We start from the raw sequence: 23,152 nt of genomic DNA on the forward strand, positions 1-23,152 counted from the left end.
GGAGGAGTCAACTAGATTAGAGAAATCTGCGTCAGCAGATGGGGGGAGCCCCAACCCCATAGGCCCTTTGGTCTCATACCACATTCCTGATTTTCCCAAAAGTTTCAAAGGAGGAAAGAGAAAACCGTCTTACTTGCATCCTTCTTAGACTGCATCCACTCCCCTACTCCTTTAAAGGCCTTCCTCATCAAAATCAGGGCGCATCTTGACAAACGAAGAGGGTCTAGTTGACTTGGTGCTGTCCCACAAAGATCCCGGAGAAGGAGGGCAGCATGACAAAGAGAATCTCCAAACTCCTGAATTAAAACCGAAGCCAACCGTTTGTAATCCGAAACTCCAGCGTCCTTAGGAGAATCCTCTTCTGAAACTTCCTCCAAAGCAGCAGGCGGAGAGGGAAGGCTTAAGAGAAGAAGAGCCTATCAGGAGAAGCGAGCCTGGAAGGGAAGCACTCTGTCCAACGGAGAGCGCCTACCAGGAGAATGGCGCCTACCAGGAGAATGGCGCCTGACCCCGGACGGGCGCCTGTCAGGAGGGGGTCCTGTCCACTGAGAGCCTTCCAGGAGAGGCCTAAAACGAGGGCGCTTGGTAGGAGGCGGCGCCTGCCGGAAGGAGGAGCTTGGAAGGCGACGGCGCCTGCCCAAAGGAGAAGTACAGTGGTAAATGCGCCTGGAAGGAGGCGCTTCTCTCCGATGACGAGCGCCTGGAAGAAGTGCGCCTGCTGGGAGACTGGCGCCTGTTCGCGAAGAGCGTCTACGAGACGAAGAAAACTTGCTGGACGAAGGAAGCTTGGCAGGAGAAGAGGCGGCGAGTAGAAGACGAGCTTCCTGGAACTCTTGACAGGAAGAAAGTCATCCTTCCTACGAAGAGGAGTCCTAGCAAGAGATCAACAAGCGCCGATAACTGCTCTGGAGGCCGATCAAAATCTTCTTCGTCGAATCCTTCACCCCTGATGGAGAGGAGGAGGGGGATCTACAGCTCTCTTCCTGACAATAGGAGAATCCTCCGGGGAAGCGCTCAGGCTCGAGTCCAAACGCTCTACTCTAGGAGCCTTCCAAGATCTCTTCAAAGGGCGCGACTCCTCAGCCGAACTCCAACCACGTCTCGGAGAAGACGCGTCAGGCAACGAAAACACTTTTTCAGGATGCCTTTTTATGGCGATCCAAGGCAGCCTGGGACGCAAACAACAGGATCTGCCGAAGGAGCGCCTGATCGTTGGGGATGCTCTACATCCTCCCTGCGGCTTTCGACATTCCTCCTCCACTGGTCCTGGGAGTTTGGAAGAGGTCTAGGCCTGGGAGCAATGCGGAGCCGATCAGACGCCCCCTCCACTACACTGGGGACACTGCACACATCACTGTCACTCTTACCTTCCTTCATCGCGCAAGAGTTGCGATTTCACACGAAGAAGTTCCGCTTTCATCGCAGCCATTTCAGAGGACGAATCCACAGGTTCGATGAAGGGGAAGGGCTGAAACCAAAGGATTAGGAGAGTCTACTGGGTTAATTTCAAAATCATGCTCAGCAGAGCGAGACCTACTCGAGCTTCTGGAGGAAGCCTTCCTAACTCTATCCTTTTCAAGCTTCTTCAGATAAGAAGACAAACCTTCCATTCCTGATCAGACAATTTCTCACACTCCTTGCACCTATTGTCCGAAGAACAATCATTCCCTACACTCATACATACAGTGTGAGGGTCTACTGAAGCTTTCGGCAACCTCACCTTACATTCTTGCCTAGCACACACACGGAACACAGGCGAAACATTAACGTCAGACATCTTAATGAACAATTCAAAAAGCAAATCCAAAAACAGTCCACAATAGCGTATGCCAAACCAAAGATCAATACGTCACCAAAATCAGGCCAAAAAGATCCTCAGCAAGCGAGAAAACGAAAATCAAAGCAGGAGGAACCAACAACAGATGTTGCGGAACCAGCGACAGAGAAAATCTGATTAGAAAACGGAATGGTTCCTATTCCGCCACCCAGCGGCGGGTATGGTTGATCACCTGACCTACCTGTGCGTGTGCCGCGAGTTTTGAAATTCTGTCGGAACGCGGAGACTATAGCTAAGTATATATCTGACGGGTAAGTTGCATGTACAAAAACTAAATTCCTTATCAGAAATTTGAGAGAAACAAATCTATTAGACACATTATCAACTGATGATGAAATTGAAAAAAAAATTACAAAAATGCAAAAGTACGGTAATAAACTGTACATCATTTCCATGAGAATAATAGATATTAAAACATAAAAGACAATTATGCAATACAGTACCTTGGAGCTTGTCAGCCGCTTCTTTAAACCCTAAACCATCTTCCATTAACTTAACAACCTCCTTGGCTCCCCAGTCAAAAACATTACCAGCCAGAACACCTCGCACAAGAACCTCTTGTCGTTTATCATGCTCTAACGTGTCCAAAAACTTGAGGTGATCACCTAGTAATTTCAGGGCATTTTCATTTTCCAACTGAAAAAGTAAACACCACCTTTCAGACAAACCATATTTCAAAATTCACAGAAAATTTATCATCTACTGACCATATATAAAAAGCTTTGACAAAACAAATGAAAATTAATAACAACCCAAACAAATATTAGTATCATGGAAACCTGGAAGAGGTTACAAGCAAGAAAATTTTTATAGTTTAAATAATCCATTGTGTTCTATATTTCACAGGACAATACACATTTGGTTATTACTATAAAGCAATCAAATAAAACTACTGAATCAGTTAACAAATCTTGTAAAGTAAATGGATACAAAACACTTTGACCCACTTACCTTTTTTTGTTGTAGGTATGGGTCTGGGAAATCAAATTCGATAAGACAATGCTCCCTCATATCCAATAAACTCCTCACTGTGAGATTTCCATAAGCACTGCAGAACATCAATATCAACATTGAAAAAGTCATCAAAAGCAATTCAAAGGTTTTCTCCAAATATAAATGACCTCCATAATACTCTTTGTCATTAATAATACAGTATAAATCTAAACTACCGCATGTGCTGCAAACACTGAGGGCATACAAATATTCTTCAATAAATGTACAACAAATGAAAGCCAAATTTGCACCATACTCACAAAGGATGGTTTTTCAGGTTGTGGAGCCGTTGTATATACTTGTCTCTAAATTTATTTGCTCTCTCAACACCATCAGGACTATTTGGCTGAGAGGAAATAGCACGATTTACAAAGCTACTTAAGGAACCTTCAAAACATGATAACCAGTATTCCCTGAAAAAAAAAAAAATTAAATCATATGAATAGACAAGACAAATTTCTCTTTTCTGCCAGCTTCACCATAAAGAGACATTTTAAATTTTACTTTTCCATATTACAAATGACATTTATCCTTTGACTTTTACTTTCCACAACTTGGAATGCACCTCTAATCCAAATATTTCTAATTTTTTTTTTATTCTACCATATACATGTCTATTCTCTATCAGTGCAAAAAGATCAGAATATGAAAAGGAATATTTTTATAGAAAAAGTGCATGACTATTCCTCATCCCTCTGCTCAAAAGACCAAGCCCTGTTCGATCTTTAAGATTTTAGGTTGCTGAACTCCTGCTTGACACAACACCTCTGCACTATTTCCTAATTCTTGGTTTGATCTTCCTGCTGCACCCTTGCCATGAATCTCAACGTTCTGTAGTCACACCTTTCCGGAATCTCCACATCCTCTGTCAGTGCATTAGGAATTATTTATTTACTTATCATAAGTCTGTTCTCTCTACTATGTGTTATTTTCAGTTACCAGTAGTCTGGCAATCTCCCTCCAATTAACCAAGGCTGTAGCTACTAATCTTCCATTTCTTTTACGACCTGCATACCTACCACAACACAGTCCCCACTTCCTTCTCTTCCCTAACTGCTATTATAAATTTCAGGACTGAAATTCTCTTGAGCTCCAATTTAGCCACTTTCCTCACTGTAGTTTTCCCTTGCTTCCTTTCCTGTCACAAAAAGCTTTGTTTTGCATATATTGTATTACTTTTCAGTATCTTCATCTACATTCTGCTCTTCAAAACATTCAACATTTCCTCGTCCTCTTCCTAAGATTCTGCTGTTAACACTTGGTATTCTGCATACAGCACATCCCAGAAGCCTTCTATACAGCACTTGTGTAGCTTCCTCCATTACTATGAAGATGAGCAAAGGATTCAAAGCTGATCGTTGATGGGGAGCCAACATTCATCTGAAATTCCTTGGAAACTCCTGCCATAACTAGCTTGACGAGTCCCTCCAATACCCTCAGCCCATGTAATGCTCATCTAATTGTTTGCCTTGGTACTTTATCAAATGCCTTCTCACAGATCACACACATGTGGTATAAACTCTTCTTTTTTGTACAGAACTTTTCCACTGTCTAAAAAGGCTGCTGTTGTTATTCAACAATTTTTTCCATAGCAGGTTCTAGCAAAATTATTCCTCTATATGTATATATTCAGGAATTTGTGTCCTACACTTTATCTTTTACTGTAATCTGAAATTTGGGAATTCACATAAAATATTTTCTTGTTAATGTTTTACAACGTTCTCTCCAATGGGAACTGGGTTATGAGAGGCACAAAACCATAGGCTGAGAGTGACAGTCACACTGTTGTGACTTTATATCATCATCTGTGCAGGTTTTTTGTCTAGCACAGAATGTAAGTTACTCATTAAATCTCAAGTTCTACAGTTTTCTGTAAAAAAATTATGCTTTCTTCATAGAATTAGTAGCAAGGAGAAGGGTGAATGGTATTTCCTGTAGAATAATGCTAGGAAGAGAATTTTTTGTTCTTTTCATGAAATAAAATAATTCTCTACATACCTGGCTTCCTTGTCTTTTGTTAAATCTACAGCATCTGGTATATATTCCTCAGGATTTGCCAACAATGGGAAGAAGGTTAATTGTTGGTCATATCTGTCTATCTCCAACTGGTCAATAGTACCTCCAGGCCATCCTACTTCATGGGGACGCGGTAGTGGGGACTGTAAACCAGATGACCCAGCATAGTTTTCACCCCAAGAATAGTTTTCTGGATCTGAAATATTAACAACAATGTAATGTCTTTCACTTACATCTAGTGTAAATAAAAGAGGTATTTGTTTAATACTAAAGTACATTTTCCAAACAACTATTATTTATAAGATGCCTTATCCCAAAAAACTAATCCTAGTCATGCCATTAGCTTGAAAAGATTGCACATACTTCATCTAGCTAGCCTCCTACTGCCGCTCACATCTACTCTCCTTTCACTGTGCCATATTGGGGATAGAATATCGGAAGGGACACGAGGAGAGCATAGTCCCTTATGAATAGTTTATTCGAAAAATACATTTTTCATTACAAATACAGCTTCATCATTACAATCCATCAATCACAAGATACTCAAATATGCCCTGGAAATGGTTTGCCTGAGACAGAAAGAAACTATCTTTGTTGAGACAGGTAACTTTCTAATCCTGTCCTCAGAAACACCCTGGAACATGACGACTGAGACCTCCTGGTCATCTGAAGGACAAGTCTAACAGCTCTCACAGGGGGCAGTTAGGGATCGCTCTCTGATGCTCAAGGTAGACCTGGAGTAGCAAAAGGGAGCTGTGACATTGCTTGGGCCCTGCTAGCAGGCCTTCACCACAGTCATAAGTAAAGGCTCATAGAGGACCACTTCTCTGCATGTGCTACAATGTCCAGTGAACGGAGTTTGCTCATTTTGATGAAGCAAGTAGAAGCAATGCAGTCTTCATTGTCAGGTCCTGGAGAGAGGGATGGCTGAGGAGCTTGTATGGAGGTCCGCTTAAGTTCTTTATGACTATAGCCTTATTCAAGTTAGATCTGAATACTGTCAATCTCAGGGTAGACTGGCTTAAATGATGGATCAAGTCAGTAAGTTCAGGCTACAACATCCACAAGTGTGCCCAGAGAGCCCACTGCTGCTGCTGTTATTATTATTATTATTATTATTATTATTATTATTATTATTATTATTATTATTATTATTAATTATTACTTTTATTATTATTATTACTAGTTACTATTCATTATTATTATTATTAAGTAGTTTGACCAGATTGCTGAGCTAATTTGTTTAGCTCTTCCAGGCCTGGCCAAAATTAGGCAAAATTAGTAAGCCAATCTTCAAAATCTGCACTAAAAGATGGTAATACATCTGTTCTTCACAGTTCTTAGTCTGCTGATTATTGTTCTTATAAAATAGTAGTTTGCCCATTGACTAAAGAAAATTTCTAATTTATATAACAAACTAAATGATCTGCTCAAGAACATAAGATAGATTATATTTTGCAAAGAAAATGCAATTTCTCATTTTTTTACAATTTCATTATCATATATGGATAATGTTGAATATTCTGATACATTTGTATCCATATTTTTTTTTTTTTTAAAAAAGACTTCACTTCCATCTGCTGATGAATGAAGTTACAAAAAACATGAATGTTATACTGTTAATAGAGGAGTTTTCACTACAATTGGGAGGGCTGAATGTCAATACTGTACTTCAGTACAGTTAAATCTGTTTTACTTTATTAGGGTCAAGATTTTCCATGCATTTAATCATGCATGGGCATGATTCTTTAATCTGGTCATAACGGGTGCATTGCTGGCTGCTCTATTAGCATCTTCTTTGCCATTCCTGCCCAAAAAAGGCAGATAAACAATACACAATGACATTTGTATCATTCACATGGAGTGGATATTTGGTTTGGTCAAACAAGACTATATATAGAACACAGCTCTGTGAAATTTATAGATGACTCACCTTCAATTATAAAATAATACGGAAAGACCTGCTGGTCCCATAACATTTGAGAAAATGTAAAATTACTTTTTATATGGCATAATATTAAAACAAACTTTCATAGTAAAAAACGTACCACATTCTTCTGCTCCTCGCAAAAAGGCTCCAATTGCGCCTAGGTAACCTTCATGCCTCAAAAAGAGTGCTTGAACACCACCACGACTCCAGTACTTTATGGCAAAGCTAATGGTGTGCATACTAACAGGATGATTCCGTAAGAAGTAACCACCAAAATAAACCTGGAATAAAAGAAAGTATTGAAGTTACAAAGTTCTTTGTATAATTTGATGTCAATATGAATTCTTATATCATACACAACAGCCATAAAGCTTAAGGAAAATACTGTAATACCTTACTTTCCCTAGGAAAAAGCTGATTACCAATTAAAAGTATAAAAACCTAACTGAGCAATGTGGCCATGCATACAGAATTCATTATTATCCCTAATGAACTACCAAGCCTGATACAATAACGCATACTAATGTCTTACATGTAAAAGGTCCTATTATACCAGACAATATCCAAGGCCATCTACAACCTAATGAGATTAATACTGAAAGCAATGAAGAATTGTTCATCTATGGTAGAAGACCTCAACCATACAAAGATATAAAAAGATATATACCACAAGTAAAGGAAATGAAATCGGGTCACACAAAGAACAATAACAGTACACATGAGGAATTAAATCAGGTTATAGGATGAGCAATAACATTGAACACCTACTTAGCAATAACAATACAAGAACGCTAAGAACGGAAAACTGTCAACCATAGGCAGCCTGTTAATATGAATGTCAAGCCAATGCAACTTCACAATAAGAAAAAGCAACATCTAGTGTATTATACTGACTCTGACACCAATAAAAATGATATTTTTATGATAAAATAAAGTTTTGTACATACTTACCCGGCAGATATAATACTTAGCTATAGTCTCCGACCCTCCAGAATTTCAAAACTCGCGGCACACGCACAGGTAGGTCAGGTGATCAACCATACCCGCCGCTGGGTGGCGGAATAGGAACCATTCCGTTTTCTAATCAGATTTTCCACCTGTCTCCTGAGGGGAGGCTGGCGGGCCATCATCGTATATATCTGCCAGGTAAGTATGTACAAAACTTTATTTTATCATAAAAATATCATTTTTGTACATACAACTTACCCGTCAGATATATACTTAGCTGAATGGCACCCTGGAGGAGGGCAAGAGACAGAAAATAACTAAAAACGGAAACAACATATGTTGTAGGATAAACAAAAAACCATGGTTCTTACCTGATTGGGCAGAAGACTTCATGGATACTGTCTATGAGTCTGCTTGCCTCAGGAGCTTCAGCGAGGATGTGACCTGTGACTGACAGCCCTTCTGGATCGTGCCAATGGGGGATGACCCACTAACATGGCCGAGCCTATAGCGGATCGTGTCAAAGGGGGTTGACCCACTACACATGACCGAGCCTACACCTGAATCGGGTATCAATGGGGGCTATCCTCTTACATGACAGAGCTAGGTGTCCATACAAAATACAAGAACATGACAACCAATCCCACTCACCTGACCAATCCTAACCTTGTTAGTGATAAGAATTGAAAGGGAAGCACCCATCACCCTCTTTCAACCAACCATAAAACACACACCACCAAGCCTTAAAAACAACTGAATTAACTAAACTAAATAGGATTGATTCATTCCTGTCCCAGCACCGAATCCGCAGATACGTAAGCTCCTAGAGAGAAGCACTTATCATACGTTACTCTAATATCTCGTAAGTAATGAGATGAACGTTGAATTACACCTCAATAGGTTGCCTCTATAATAGACTGGAGAGACAACGTCTTGTGAAAAAGCCAAGGATGTAGCAATGGCTCTCACTTCGTGTGCTTTCACTCTAAGGGAGCTTAAAGTGCTCATCTTCACACGAGATATGCGCTTCCTTGATGACGTCCTTAATAAAAGGACAGCGCATTCTTGAGATCGCTCGTGAAGGATTCCTGACAGAGCACCAAAGACTTTCAAACTGATCCTCCCAGTAATTTCTTCTTTTCTAAGTAGAATTTAAGGCTCCTGACAGGGCATAGAGTCCTCTCCAACTCATGTCCCGTCACAGAAGAAAGACCTTTAATTCAAAGGTTCTTGGCCACTTGGTTTAGAAGGATTCTCATTCTTTCGCTAGGAAGAATGGTTTAAAAGTACATATAGCGAACCTTCCTTAAAACCAACTTTGCCGTCCACAAGGCTTGTATTTCACTTATTCTCTAGCTGGAGGCAAGGGCAAAGAGGAAAAGTGACTTCCTGGTGAGATCCCTGAAGGAAGCAGATGAGGAGGTTCGAATTTTTAGACATTAAGAATTTCAAAACTATGTCTAGATTCCAACTGGGAGGTTTCAAGTCATGAATTTTAACGCTTCAAAAGACCTTATAAGGTCATGAAGGTCTCTGTTTTCTGAGATATTCAGATCTCTGTGTCTGAAAAAACTGAAGACAATATACTCCCTGTATCCTTAATTGTGGATACAGCGAGGTTGCAATGTTCCCCAGGAAGATAAGGAAATCAGCAATGTTTGTCACAGAGGTACTGGAAGAGGATATCTTATTGGTCCTGCACCATCTTCTAAAGACCTCCCACTTCGACTGGTAGACGAAGGGTTGAGGGATCTCCTGGCTCTTTTGTGGCCTTCGCAGCTTTGTGCGAAAAACCTTCGCTCTGACCAGACCTTCGATAGTCTGAAGGCAGTTAGACTGAGAGCGGGGAGATTCTTGTGGAATCTGTGAAGTGGGGGCTGTTTGAAAGATCGTTCCTGTGTGGAAGCGATCTTGGAAAAATCTACTATCCATTCCAGTACCTCTGTGAACCAATCTTGAGCTGGCCAAAACGGGAGCTACCAGGGTCAGTCTCGCGCTTCCGACACGCAAACTTTCTTACCACTTCTCCCAGGATCTTGAATGGGGAAAAAGCATACCCGCTAATCCCGTCCAATCTAGGGAGAAGACTGTCTGTTGCAACCGCTCTCGGGTCCGGAGCATCGGAGAGCAGTAGTTTTCTTGCATTCCAGTGGGTTGCAAAAGGCTCGATATTCGGCCTTCCCCCACAGGTTCCACAGTCTTTGCGCAGACTTCTGAATGGAGAGTCCACTCTGTGGGAAGGACCTGATCCTTCCTGCTGAGAAGGTCGGCCCTCACATTCCTCTCTCCCTGGTACAAATCTGGTGAGTCTGATCCTCCTCTCCTGAGCCCATAACAGCAACGTTTTTGCTGCTCATAAAGGGAGAAGGAGTGTTCCTCCTGTTTTCTTATATGCCAGGGCAGTAGTGTTGTCTGAGTTCACTTGGACTACTTGTCCTGAGACAAGGAACTTTCGAACTTGATGAGAGCCAAATGTACTGCTGATAGCTCTTTCTTGTTGATGTGCCAGTTCACCTGGTCTCCTCCCAGGTGCCTGACACTTCCTCGACCCTAGTGTTGCCCCCATCCCTACTCAGCGTCTGGAAAACAACACTAGGGTAGGGTTCAATCAAAAGAGACAGTCCTTGCATAATTTCCGAGGTCTAACCACCAGTTGAGATCCTCTTTATCTTGTCCGAAATTTGGAACAAAGTTGCAAGTCCTGAGACTTCTGGTCCCATCTCTCCTTTAGAGTAAAACTGAAGAGGTCTCAGATGAAGTTTTCCCAAGGAGACGAACTGTTCCAGCGAGGAAATGGTCCCCAGCAGACTCATCCACTCCTCAAACAATGTTTTCTCCCTTAGAAAACCTGTCACCTTTTCTATGCAGCGATCTATTCTCTCTTGGGATGGAAAGGCTAGAAAATCCCGAATCCATCAGAATCCCCAGGTAAACAATGCTCTGCTCTTGAACAACCTGGGATTTCTGTAGGTTTACTAATAGTCCAAGGGACTGTGTCATATTTAGGTGATCGACAAGTACTCCAGACAACTGTCCTTTTGATTGAGCTCGGAATCAGCCAATCGTCGAGATACATTGATATCCTCACTCCCTCTAAGTGAAGCCAGCGTGCCACATTCCTAAGATGCCCGTGAACACTTGTGGGGCCGCCGAAGACCGAAGCACAGGGACCTGAATTGAAAACTTTTCCCGAATCACGAACCTCAGGAACTTTCTTGACGGGGATGAATGGAATGTGGAAGTAAAGCGTCCTGCAGGTCCAGGGAGACCATCCAATCCCCTGGACGAAGAGCTGCAAGAACCGAAGAGGTAGTCTCCATTTTGAATTTCGTCTTGATTACGAAGAAATTCAGGCGCTTTACATCCAGAACCGGTCTCCAACCCCGAGGATTTCGGAACCAGAAAAGACGGTTGTAAAACCGGGGAATGGAGAGTCTTGAACTGTTCTATTGCTTCCTTTCTAACATTTGTTCCACTGCTAGAAAAAAGAGCCTGGTTCTTGATGGGATCCCTGAAGCTGGCGGATAACTCCCTGGGAGTTGATGTTAAAGGAGGACTTTCCTGAAGGGGATAAGGTAGCCTCTTCTTAAAATGGAGAGGGGACCAGTCGTCCGCCCCTCTCTGTGCCCAGACCTCGCGAATTGTAGCAGTCTGGCACCCACTGTCGTCTGGAGTACTAAGATTTCTCATTTGGTCCTTCTGATGGACGAGAGGAAGACCTTCCTCTTCTCTCTGGTCTTTTGCTCCTGAAGGAGGATCTGGACGAGACCACCTTGAAAGGGGCTCCTGAAAGGAGCCTTCTCCTTCTTGCGAAAGGGACGGCAGGTCTGAACCCTCTTCTGATGACTGGGCCAAAAGGTCTGTCGCTTTTCAGATAACGAGTGAGAAATCTCCTTCACCAAATTTTGAGGAAAAGGTGAGGAGAAAATGGAGCAAACAGAAGAGAGGATCTCTGAAGAGGAGACACAGACTTCTGGGAGGAAAGAGCTGAATACTGACCTCTTCTTCAGAATAGCAGCTCCGAATAAGGCAGCGACTTCCGCTGAACCGTCCCTCACTGCTTTGTCCAAGCAAGACAAACACTCACGAAGTCATCCATACACAGGAATTCGGATCCCGAGTCCTGTTGGCCAAAGCTCCAAGAGACCAATCCATAAAGTTGAAGACCTCCACAACTCTAAAAAGACCCTTTGAGGAGATGGTCCATTTCACTCATTCCCCAAGTCGCCTTCGGCTGAAGAAAGGGAAAGTCTCCTGGAGGAGTCAACAGATTAGAGAAATCTCGTAGCAGATGGGAGCCCCAACCCATAGGCTCCTTTGGTCTCATACCACATTCCTGATTTTCCCAAAAGTTTCAAAGGAGGGAAAGAAAACCGCCTTGCTTGCATCCTTCTTAGATTGCATCCACTCCCGACTCCTTTAAAGGCCTTCCTCATCGAAATCGTAGGGCGCATCTTGACGAAACGCAGAGGGTCTAGTTGACTTGCTGTCCCACAAAGATCCCGGAGAAGGAGGGGGCAGCATGACAAAGAGAATCTCCAAACTCCTGAATAAGAACCAAGCCAACCGTTTGTAATCCGAAACCCAGCGTCCTTAGGAGAATCTCTTTCTGAAACTTCCTCCAAAGCAGCAGGCGGAGGAAGGCTTTTGAGAAGAAGAGCGCCTATCAGGCGAAGCGAGCCTGGAAGGGAGAAGCACTCCCGTCCAACGAAGAGCGCTACCAGGAGAATGGCGCCTGACCCCGGACGGGGCCCTGACAGGAGAGGGGTCCTGTCCACTGATGAGAGCCTTCCAGGGGAGAGGAGGCCCAAAACGAGGGCGCAGGTGGAGAGCGCGGCGTCTGGCCGGAAGGAGGGCTTGGAAGACGGCGAGCGCCTGCCCAAAGGAGAAGTACAGTGAGGCGGCGCCTGGAAGGAGGTGCGCTTCTCTCCGATACGAGCGCCTGGAAGAAGTGCCTGCTGGAGACTGGCGCTGTTGGGCGAAGAGCGCCTCGCTCAGAGAAAAACTTGCTGGAAGAAGGAAGCTTGGCAGGAGAAGAGCGATTTGAGTTGAAGACGAGCTTCCTGGAACTCTTGACAGGAAGAAAGTCATCCTTCCTACGAGAAGAGGTCATCCCAAGAGAGATCCAACAAGCGCCGATAACTGCTCCTGGAGGCCGATCAAAAATCTTCTTCCCGTCAATCCTTCACCCCTGCTGCTGAGAGGAGGGGAGGGGATCTAATGAGCTCTCCTGACAATGGGAGAATCCTCCGAAGGAAGCGCTCAGGGCTCGAGTCCAAAAGCTCTACTCTAGGAGCCTTCCAAGATCTCTTTCAGAGGCGCTCCTCAGCCGAACTCCAACCACGCTCCTGAGAAGACGTCCAGACGACGAAAACACTTTTTCAGGATGCCTTTTCTATGGCGATCCAGGCAGCCTGGGGACGCAACAACAGGATCTCTGCGCGATCGCCTGATCGTTGGGATGCTCTACATCCTCCCTGCGGCTTTACGATTCCTCCTCCACTGGTCCTGGGAGTTTGGAAGAGGCTCTAGGTCTGGCGCAATGCGGAGCCGATCAGACGCCCCTCCACTACACTGGGGACACTGCATATCACTGTCACTCTTACCTTTCTTCATCGCACGCAGTTGCGACTTCATCTAAGAAGTTCGCTTTCATCGCAGCCATTTCAGAGGACGAATCCACAGGTTCGATGAAGGGAGAAGGGGCTGAAACCAAAGGATTAGGAGAGTCTACTGGGTTAATCTCTAAATCGTACTCAGCAGAGCGAGACCTACTCGAGCTTCTGGAGGAAGCCTTCTAACTCTATCCTTTTCAAGCTTCTTCAGATAAGAAGACAAAACCTTCCATTCTTGATCAGACAATTTCTCACACTCCTTAACTATTGTCCGAAGAACAATCATTCCCTACACCTCATACATACAGTGTGAGGGTCTACTGCAAGCAACCTCACCTTACACTCTTGCCCAGCACACACACGGAACACAGGCGAAACATTAACGTCAGACATCTTAATGAACAATCCAAAAGCAAACTCAAAAACAGTCCACAATGGCGTGTAAACCAAAGATCCAATACGTCACCAAATCAGGCCAAACAGATCCTCAAAGCGAGAAAACGAAAATCAAAGAGGAGGAACCAACAACAGATGTTGCGGAATCAGCTGACAGAGAAAATCTGATTAGAAAACGGGAATGGTTCCTATTCCGCCACCCAGCGGCGGGTATGGCTGATCACCTGACCTACCTGTGCGTGTGCCGCGAGTTTTGAAATTCTGTCGGGAACGTCGGAGACTATAGCTAAGTATATATCTGACGGGTAAGTTGCATGTACAAAACATAAGAATGCAGTAACAAAACATATAAAAATTTTACTTAAGTATGAGCAAAACCCTAACTAAGAAATGAAAGAAATTACCAACATACTAAAACAGAATAAGTACTCAGTAACCTTATACTGTTGTACCTGACACTACAAGCTCAGAAGGAAAAAAACACTAAAATAGCCAGTTGCTAGGAAACACTTTTATTATTGAGAAAATGAAACATAAATGAAGAAATGGATAAATATAAAACTTAATCTAATCGCACCAACCTATTACTGGCTAGACCCTCCCCAACACTGCACAACTACACTCATCCCACTGTGCCCTTTCTTGTAAAGTTTAAAAGTTATGGTTAAGGTTAAATTCCAATTTGACATCTGACTTCTGAGAATGACCTCGGCCTCACTGCTCAATGGCTTTATCAGTAGATTATGCAATATAGTTCAACCGTCATGAACTAGATTGTATCCTTATTTGATAACCTCAACCTTAAACTCATTTCACAGATAAGCTTCGTAAGTGTAATATGCAAGCCAGTTATGAAGTCTGTCTCATATACTTCAAAAGTTGTAGTAAAGTTGAAATTCCTATCTGACATACAACTTCTACATATATCTTTATCTAACTATATACAGTATATATACTGTACACTGGCTTCATTAGTGGAGTATGGCTGACACATGTGAAGTCTCTAGCTTATGACAGTAGTGCAAAAGTTAAGGCCATGGTTTAAATTATACAATGAACTTTGACCTTTAAGCAAGACCTTGACCATAATATAAACAATATCATCACTACTGGATTGTGTGTGCCAAATATGAAATCTCTATTTTGTATCATTCACAGATATTGCTATGATTAAATTACAGGCAGTCCTCGGTTATCAGCGGGGTTCCGTTCTGGGGGTGTGATGATAACCGAAAATTGCCACTAACCGAAAATCGGCGATTTCCGGCACTTTTTCGGCGATTCTCGGTTATCGACGCCTGTTAGGTATGCATTGGCACCAATACCCAATTATCGGCGCTGATAAGCAGAAATCGGCGATTTTCGTCACTCTAGACAAGTGCCATAAAACCAGATCGCCATTAACCGGGGACTGCCTGTAATGTCAAATAAGACCCTGGCATAATTAGTAGCCTTTGCATACTAAAAATTGACTCCTATCTCTTCTAAAATGTAAGCCATTCTTGCCAGTCATGGGGTCAACCTTCAGTAATTTTGTTTACATCCAAAAATAACTTTGCAGAATCCAATTAACAAACAAGACAAACATATCATACAAAAATATAATCCCCTTGTTTGAAGTAATAATTATTGACACAGAAGTCACCACACCACATCAAAAAATTCATTAATTCTTGTTGTAAATAAAACAGCAATCATTAAATGTTGATTAATGTTGTGAACAAATACCAATCAACAGATTTTTTAATGCTGCAAATGCAATCAAAATCAATGGATATTTTTCAAAATATCATTAATGATTTACTATTATCGTCACTTTATCGCACTGAAAAGTTAACAAACACCCATCATACCACTGCCATACCTTTTTAAGGCCATGAAGCATAGCATATAACGATGCAATCTGTCCAATATCATTACTAACAGTAAATAATAAACTTCTTGCAATATCAGCCTCAGAAAAACCTGTGGAAGATGCCAACAGTGTAAAAACAAATAGGCCAAAACAGGCAAAATGACTGCACATCCACCAAATCCCTAACCAACACTTGACAATTTTACCAGTGATAAGTTTTTATTTCATAAGAATGCTTCAATAAAAAGGAACCACGTTATATTACATCAATCTAAGAAGTTTATAGCCAACAAGTTAAAACAAAATTCTCCAAATATCTCTTCATTTTTGTGGGTAGAAAATGGAGAGGTCTCTAAACAAAGCAAAAAAAATCATTCTTCAAGACATGACTTCATTTGATTCTCTTGATAGTAGCAATTAATAAAATAATTCACAGCATTAGCTTACATACCTTTACTTCCATCTGCTTTCATGTGACTGCTATGCATTGCCTTCCCAAAGCTAGATGCTATAATATCACCTGTTAATCCTAAAGCACTGTAGTCACCACCTGAAAACACAAAGTAGTTGTTTTTATCCTTAAAAATAAAATTTGTGTCTACATTGGCATATTATTGACAATAAGCAAATCCCTCCCTATCGAAATGTTAACTCTCCCAACACCAAATGACATCCTTATTCAATTTAATACTACCAAACACCAGCGATATTTCAAAAATGTTTCCTTATCAAAAATATCAGCAATGAAGTTGTGGTCTAAAGAGAACTTCTCTTGTAACTCATTTTGACAAGTCATAAACTTCCTGGCACACTGTAATGTCTTTCTACATGTAGTGTTAAACAGTTTCCTTACTTTTCCTTTCCCTTTCATTATTTTAATTCCTAACAGTTTCCTGATTATTTACTACTGAATGTTTACCATGCAACTGTATTACAATTAAGGATAATGAATGTTGTTTAGTTACTGTGCTTTCAGTCGAAGTACATACTTCATGCAGACACACATTTTGTAACTTTATTTCACATTCACATTCCATCAATTACACATACTTTTCTACATGTTACTGGTTGTCATACATGTCACTGCCTTAAAATCCAATTTTTGTACACAAATCATAAAATACAGTATGCTGCAAAATACAGCATTTAGCAAATACATTCACATACAATTTAAAACCCCATCATTGTGGTTAGTGCCCCCTTGTTTCAAAGATATTACTTTGGGCATTCCCCACAGGAGGGTACACTCACAGTGCCTTGTATGGTACATCATAAATGGTGCTAAAGATTCTCTGTAGCAACCCTTTGGCCATAGCTGCATTGCTTTCAGCCTTACACTTTTCACCTATGCCCTCTGATCTCTTTTTTACTTTGCTGCCCACCTTCCTCAACTTTGTCTTGTTCTAAATATATCCTCTGGAAAAAATCCTTAGGGTGAATCATTTGAGTGTCTAAAAAACTGACTCAATGCTCTCATTAAACTAATAAACATTCAGACAATTTGTAATTGCTAGCTGCTTCCAGTCTCTAAGCACTGTACTACCCCATACATTGCACAGAAATCATAAGCCTAAACAGCCAATCAGCTTGAACCACCCTTCACAACATTCTCTTTCAGGAGAATGCCGTGTTTCCTGAATAACCAAACCTGTCTCATACAATGTACGTTTGCTAAAGCTTCATAAGATACATTGTAAGTTGTTATTATTAAGTACTGTGTACTGTATATGTATAAATTTAGTTAATTAAACTACACTGGTTTGTTGTTTATTTTTTGTTAATCAACATATTGTATGTGTTTAGTGTATTGTTTTCTCACTGCTTTTGCTTTTCCTAAATAGATAGCTAACACTGTTCTCTTAATAGACTGTTTGCCATGACAAGTAAAATACTCTGCATTAATGACAGCCGAGTCTTTTATTATGTGTGGAGGAGCCTAAAATGCTCTCTTGCTTGTAATGTATACATATAGTAGCACTGCATTAATCCATCTACTAACTGACATGTCCCTCGCTCATTCACTCTGTCATATGCATAGCTCATATTGTTAAGGATGTATATTTAAAGACCTTGTTTGTTCCAGAGGCCTGTAGTAATTATATTGTAAACAAATTGTTGTTGTATAGTCAAGTAAGATCTGGAAAAGAACTAGTAAGGATCAAGTAAGATCTGGAAAAGAACTAGTAAGGGCCAAGTACATTCTGGAAGATTTAAAAATTGTACATAGTTATAGAAGGGCAGTTTTGCTAAAGAAGAGTTCAATTCAGCAAGTCGAGTAGCTTGGCCGACTTGACAGTCAGTAAAAAACTCAAGAGGAGTAAACAGATAGTTGGCAACAGCCATTTGTTTACGGTTTTTCAAATCCTTTGTAGGAGACTGCTGACTTAATGTCAGTTATCAAAGCTTCAGTGTTTTGTGTCAAGTGGAAACTATTTTGCAGTTCAAGGAAAATACACTTGATTTTATGTGAAATTGTTGCAATCCAAATATATCCCATATCCGTCTTGAATGAAGCAGGAAACTACTACATATATCCAACATGACAATTTTTTAGGTAGAAACTAAGTGTGATTTGTGCATACCTCCCTATCTTGGTTTTTAAACTAGAAAAAAAAGTTTTACAAAATTCCAATGACAATATGACATCCTACTTCAGGAAATAATTCACTATTTTCTTTGGAGTACCAAGATGAAATCTCCTACCTAGGGATACAATACACCTGCAGCACAGTACTATCCTTCTATTAGCTAATGACATAAAAATTTTAATTTTGCCATTAGAGGAGAATCTGAGCTACTTGGCTTCAAGATCTTGACATTCCTTGGCTAAGACTTCCCTTCCCATTAACTGTTATCATAAGTCAGCTTCAACCAAATATGATTCTGGATCTAGGGATGAAAACATCCAAGAAATTCTAGATAAAAAATTAACAGAGCTTTCTGAACTTTTAAATCTGTTCACTGTTAGGCTTGGTTCAAGGTACTGAACAGGAAACAGAACTTAACCTCCTCTACAAACACACTAAATCTTGGATGCTGAACCAAACTGCATTCACTTTCAAACAGATCTATGCAAGAGTAAGGTGACAAAGGCAATAACAAAGGTGGCAAGGACAAAGGACATTTGGGAGAAATGAATCAGCATCTCAACACCACACAGGAAAGTGAAAAAATATTCAGGATACCAGGGTAGCCAAAGAAAGATGGAACAGTAGGGAAAAGGCAAAATATAGATGAAAGCAGAAAACTTAAAACTGAAGAGAAACAATGGAATAATGAATGCAGTACTTGAAAATCTTTGGAATAAACAGAATGAATATCAACTGTAGAATGCTGGCTGACAGAAGGATCAACAGAAATTTCATCTGAAGAGGTCAAGAGAACCCTTGAGAAGAGAGAAAGTGGAAAAGCCTTGGACCATTGGAAATAAAAGGTAATTTGCTAGAAGCAGATGGAGACACAATCACTGATGACCAGAACGTGTGAAAAGCTGATAAAGGAAGAGATAGAACACAAGAAGTGTAAAAAGATTATGGAAATAATATAAAAAAGATGGGATACTCTACTCCACTGCTAGGCTGAAAAAACTGTTAGCCAAAATTGTCAGTCTGGCTTCGGTAAAAGGTTATACCACATATTTGAATACCTTGAGAAGGCATTCTATGGAGCACCAAGACGTAATCAAATGAACATTAAGAAAATCAGTAAGACGAGCTACTGTAAAGACGAGGTAAGTGTTAAAAGAAGAATTTGAGATAAATGATCATGTCTATCAAGGATAAGCCCGGTGCCTTACCTTTTACCTTAGTAGTAGAGGAAGCTACAAAGGAGGATGGAAAAGGAGACCCAGGGGAATTACTTTAAGCCCATGACTTAGTGTAAACAATACAATTAAGGAGAAAAGTTATAGTGTATATCTGTTTTAAGCAAAGAAAAAAGCAATCAGGAAAATGGCCATGTTGATACTGTCGAAAAGTGTGTGGTAAATTCATTAATACAGTACCGTTTCAAACATAACAAAAGAGTAAATGGGGAAAAGATGGAGCAGCAGCAGCATGCTGTGATGGAACTGGAGGCCTTAGCAAAAGTAGAACATTTCCATGGGGACATACTGAACTGAAACGTAAGTGTTGCGATGGTAGTAAAAGAGCAACAACACCCTAGATGAAGTAGAGAGAGAGAGAGAATGCTAAGCTACTAGTAATAAAAGCAGCAACACCCTGGATAGAGTAGAAACAAAACTACAAGCTAATAGTATACACAATCATCCCATTATTCATGAGAGCAAAAATTTATGATACATGTATAAGCCTATACTATATTATCGTATGCAGCAGAGACATGGGCGCTGACAAAGAAAATGGAGAATTTGAAGAGGTGTGACAACAGAATGCTGCAATTCATAGCTGAGGGAAGATTATGTTACCAATGAAGTTGCAAAGAGATGTGGTGTCCATCAGCAAAGATAGTTTCAATACGTTGTGAGAAAGGGTGAAGAACAGTTAGTAAGAAAAGTATTGGATAAGAGTGGCAAAACAATTACCGGTGGGAAAGCCCATAAAATTATGAAAAAATGTTAGAGTTGAATGTCAAGGCAGACAGAAATTAAAGAAAAAAAATGGCCAACAAAGTAAACACAGAGAAACATCTCATCCTGTATAGGGGAAAAATATGACAAAAAATATCAATACGTAATGTTGTTTATCACTTTAAACTAAATATTCACATCCATCCTAATTCATTCACTCCAAGTCCAACTTCAAAACAAGATGATATAGAAGTATTTATACCTTACCATAAATGTCCTTAACTAGCAAGTCTACATTGCGGTGGTCTCCCTCACTTGCTAGCTGCAGCAATTCATCAAAACCTTTCGCGGATGTAAGTAGAGAGCCGAGGCCCCAAAATGTTCCACCACCCATGCTGGTTCCACCAATTCTTTCATATTTGTTATCTGCCTCAACCTGGCAGAAAATACTACAAAATAAATAAAAAACTAGAACTATAATCATATTAATTCAAATTCTGCTTCTAGATTCAATATAATGTTCTCTACAACCAAATGAGAAAGTCATTAAAGCTAAATCTAAATTGGAAACATTTACTTATTTTGACTTCCCATAAAAATAAACCTAGGAACATCGAGAACATACCTTGGGTTTGTACTAAACAATAACCTCCAAATTCTTGCTCTGTACTTCCCAAGATATGTTATTAGTACATTACGCATCCTAGCAATCAATGTTATCACCAATTAGTTTTCTTTATTTTTCTAAATAATTTTTTTTGTACATTACTAATCAGTGTCGTATTAGAACCTTTTATTTTGGTATAAACATTAAAATCCATGTTGTTACACTAAATCACAATACAGTATGGAAGATGAAATGTGAATCCAGACAAAGCATTTTTTCTAAGAATCATTGTAACGCATTTCCTTTGATAGAAAGCATACTTTCCACAATATTGAATCTCATAATAGAGTAACAACTTCCAACATATGACACCTTCTATGGGATTATGACTATAAGAAAGTGCAAAAATGAAACCTATTAAGAAACCATGATTCTCATCAAACCCAATGGAGGATTGTCATTATATATTTCATCAAGAAAGCCAAACTGACAGAGCTTTGTTTTTTTTAAGATATGGCCACACTTATTTGACTTACAGTATATAAGGTAGGTGAATACAATATTCCGCATAGTTCAGTCCCTGAGTGAGTAAAATGCAATGCAACATTAACAATAGAACTTGTTTTGTGCGACTTAATTTCAACTAGTGGCAAACGACAAGTCCTGACCACAAGTTCCTTAAAGAAATATTGGCATAACCTTTAACATTTTAAATTTGCCAGTATATATATCATGGGTAAAGGTAATTTTCACATATACAGTATACCCCATTCTTCTTCAAAATAAATTGCGTTTTTCCCTTGATAAGCTCCTTTAGTCTTTTATACTGGACTATCTTCAGTGCAAGCTGGTTTGGTCCAATTGGAGCTTGTTAACAATGTTAAGTGGTGGCAGCTGAATGAGTAGGGGGATGACCAATGCAATAACTTGCATGCATACCCTGTCATAGATTAAAGGCAGGCTACTGAGAGAAACTCACTTGTGAACCAGGGACTTCTCAAAATAAAAAACATAACTGTCAACTTGGTCATCTGCCCTTGGCCTGAGTACCAGTCCCACAAATGGGCCTGATGTTCATCATCCTCCCTGAAGAAGAGTGGCACCCACAATGAGTTCAGAGGGGCTTTGCACAGGGAGAAGACTTCCAAGCCTTCTTTCTGTTTCTCATACTTTCTGGGGTCTAAGATGAGGAAGAGGGTGAGGCAGTGGAAGAAGATGATGTCATACAGAGGAGGAAGCACAGAAGAACTTCCTGTTCCTGACCCCACTACGCCTCTTGTCCAGCTCTTCCTCTACACCAGAGGACTTCAAAGTAAAACATCTGAGAGTCATGGCAACAGGAACAGCAACAGCAGCCATGAGAGGTCACATGGCAGAGTAAGGGTCCAAGCAGCACCAGGAACAAGGAGAAGAACCTCTGACTATATCCAAATGTTCCTAAAGACCAGAAAAACAAAGGTTTCCAGAGTAAGGATCCAAGCAGCACCAGGAACAAGGAGAAGAACCTCTGACTATACCCAAATGTTCCTAAAGACCAAAAAAACAAAGGTTTCCCTAACAGGACCAGGGATGGTTAGGGAACTGTCATAAACTCCCAAAAGTCCGCAGGAACCAACGAGGCAGGTCCAGCATGGTAGGAGAAAAAGTGATAAGTAACAGTGGCTGACTGAAGAGTAAACAGGGGATATCCATCATCTGCAAACAAAAAGCATCTCGAGCCACAAGACAAAATTAGCCATCCAAAGTCCTTAACAAATCCGCAACCTACCTCCACCCCCACACAGCATAACATGGAGAGCATTAAGCAACACTCCCAGAAGAAAAGGCCAGTCATAGCAGATATAGTAAATAAAAGTGTTGGCAGTGTTGATAGGTGTCTTACCTTCCAAAATGACCATTCTAGTCTTCTTGGCTCTCTTCTGCTTATAAGGTGAACCTCTGCCAATGGGAAAATAATCAATCAAAACGCTTCCCGCAGGAAGATACCAGGAAAAAAACCTGGCCTCTGAAAAAACAAAATGTATAAGGATCTGAAGCTACTAGTTACAAAATACAGCTCCACATATCTCATCAAGATTTATCTGCTGTTCTAGCTTCCCTTCCATGAAGGAACAAGCCCATACACAGAACCAAACACAAGGGATACAGAATATCCAAGATCATCTTCAGACACTCAGACAAAGTCCAAGTTTCTGAGCAGCAGTAAAGTAGTGTTAACATGATGGCAGCTTCGGAAAAAGTGAGCACATGCAGACAGGAGAATGGGTAAGTACCACCCCTCTCCATCACCTACTACCACTTGCCTACCTTGTTAACAAGCTTCAAGGTCTGCATTCTTGTAGGAACAAAACACAGCTGAGAAATTCTACATCCATAAATATTCACTATTTACAAAATTAACATTACTCTATAGTCTGAGTTTAAGTG

At 40.7% G+C, this 23,152-nt stretch overlaps 1 protein-coding gene across 2 annotated transcripts in view; it reads right to left on the reverse strand.

The window, feature by feature from the left end:
* LOC136847214 (4'-phosphopantetheine phosphatase) overlaps positions 1-23,152 on the reverse strand; it is a 45,618-nt gene that overhangs the window by 13,516 nt on the left and 8,950 nt on the right. For both annotated transcript variants that reach the window (XM_067118657.1, XM_067118660.1), the window contains exons 5-12: positions 20,386-20,554; positions 16,042-16,140; positions 15,600-15,700; positions 6,895-7,057; positions 4,829-5,042; positions 3,091-3,243; positions 2,789-2,885; positions 2,281-2,473 (exon numbers count right to left, since the gene is read on the reverse strand). In XM_067118657.1, the coding sequence (XP_066974758.1) occupies positions 2,281-2,473; positions 2,789-2,885; positions 3,091-3,243; positions 4,829-5,042; positions 6,895-7,057; positions 15,600-15,700; positions 16,042-16,140; positions 20,386-20,554 (1,189 nt within the window). The remainder of the gene's footprint in view (positions 1-2,280; positions 2,474-2,788; positions 2,886-3,090; positions 3,244-4,828; positions 5,043-6,894; positions 7,058-15,599; positions 15,701-16,041; positions 16,141-20,385; positions 20,555-23,152) is intronic.

Source organism: Macrobrachium rosenbergii, chromosome 16 (genome assembly GCF_040412425.1).
Source record: "Macrobrachium rosenbergii isolate ZJJX-2024 chromosome 16, ASM4041242v1, whole genome shotgun sequence".
NCBI lineage: Eukaryota > Metazoa > Arthropoda > Malacostraca > Decapoda > Palaemonidae > Macrobrachium > Macrobrachium rosenbergii.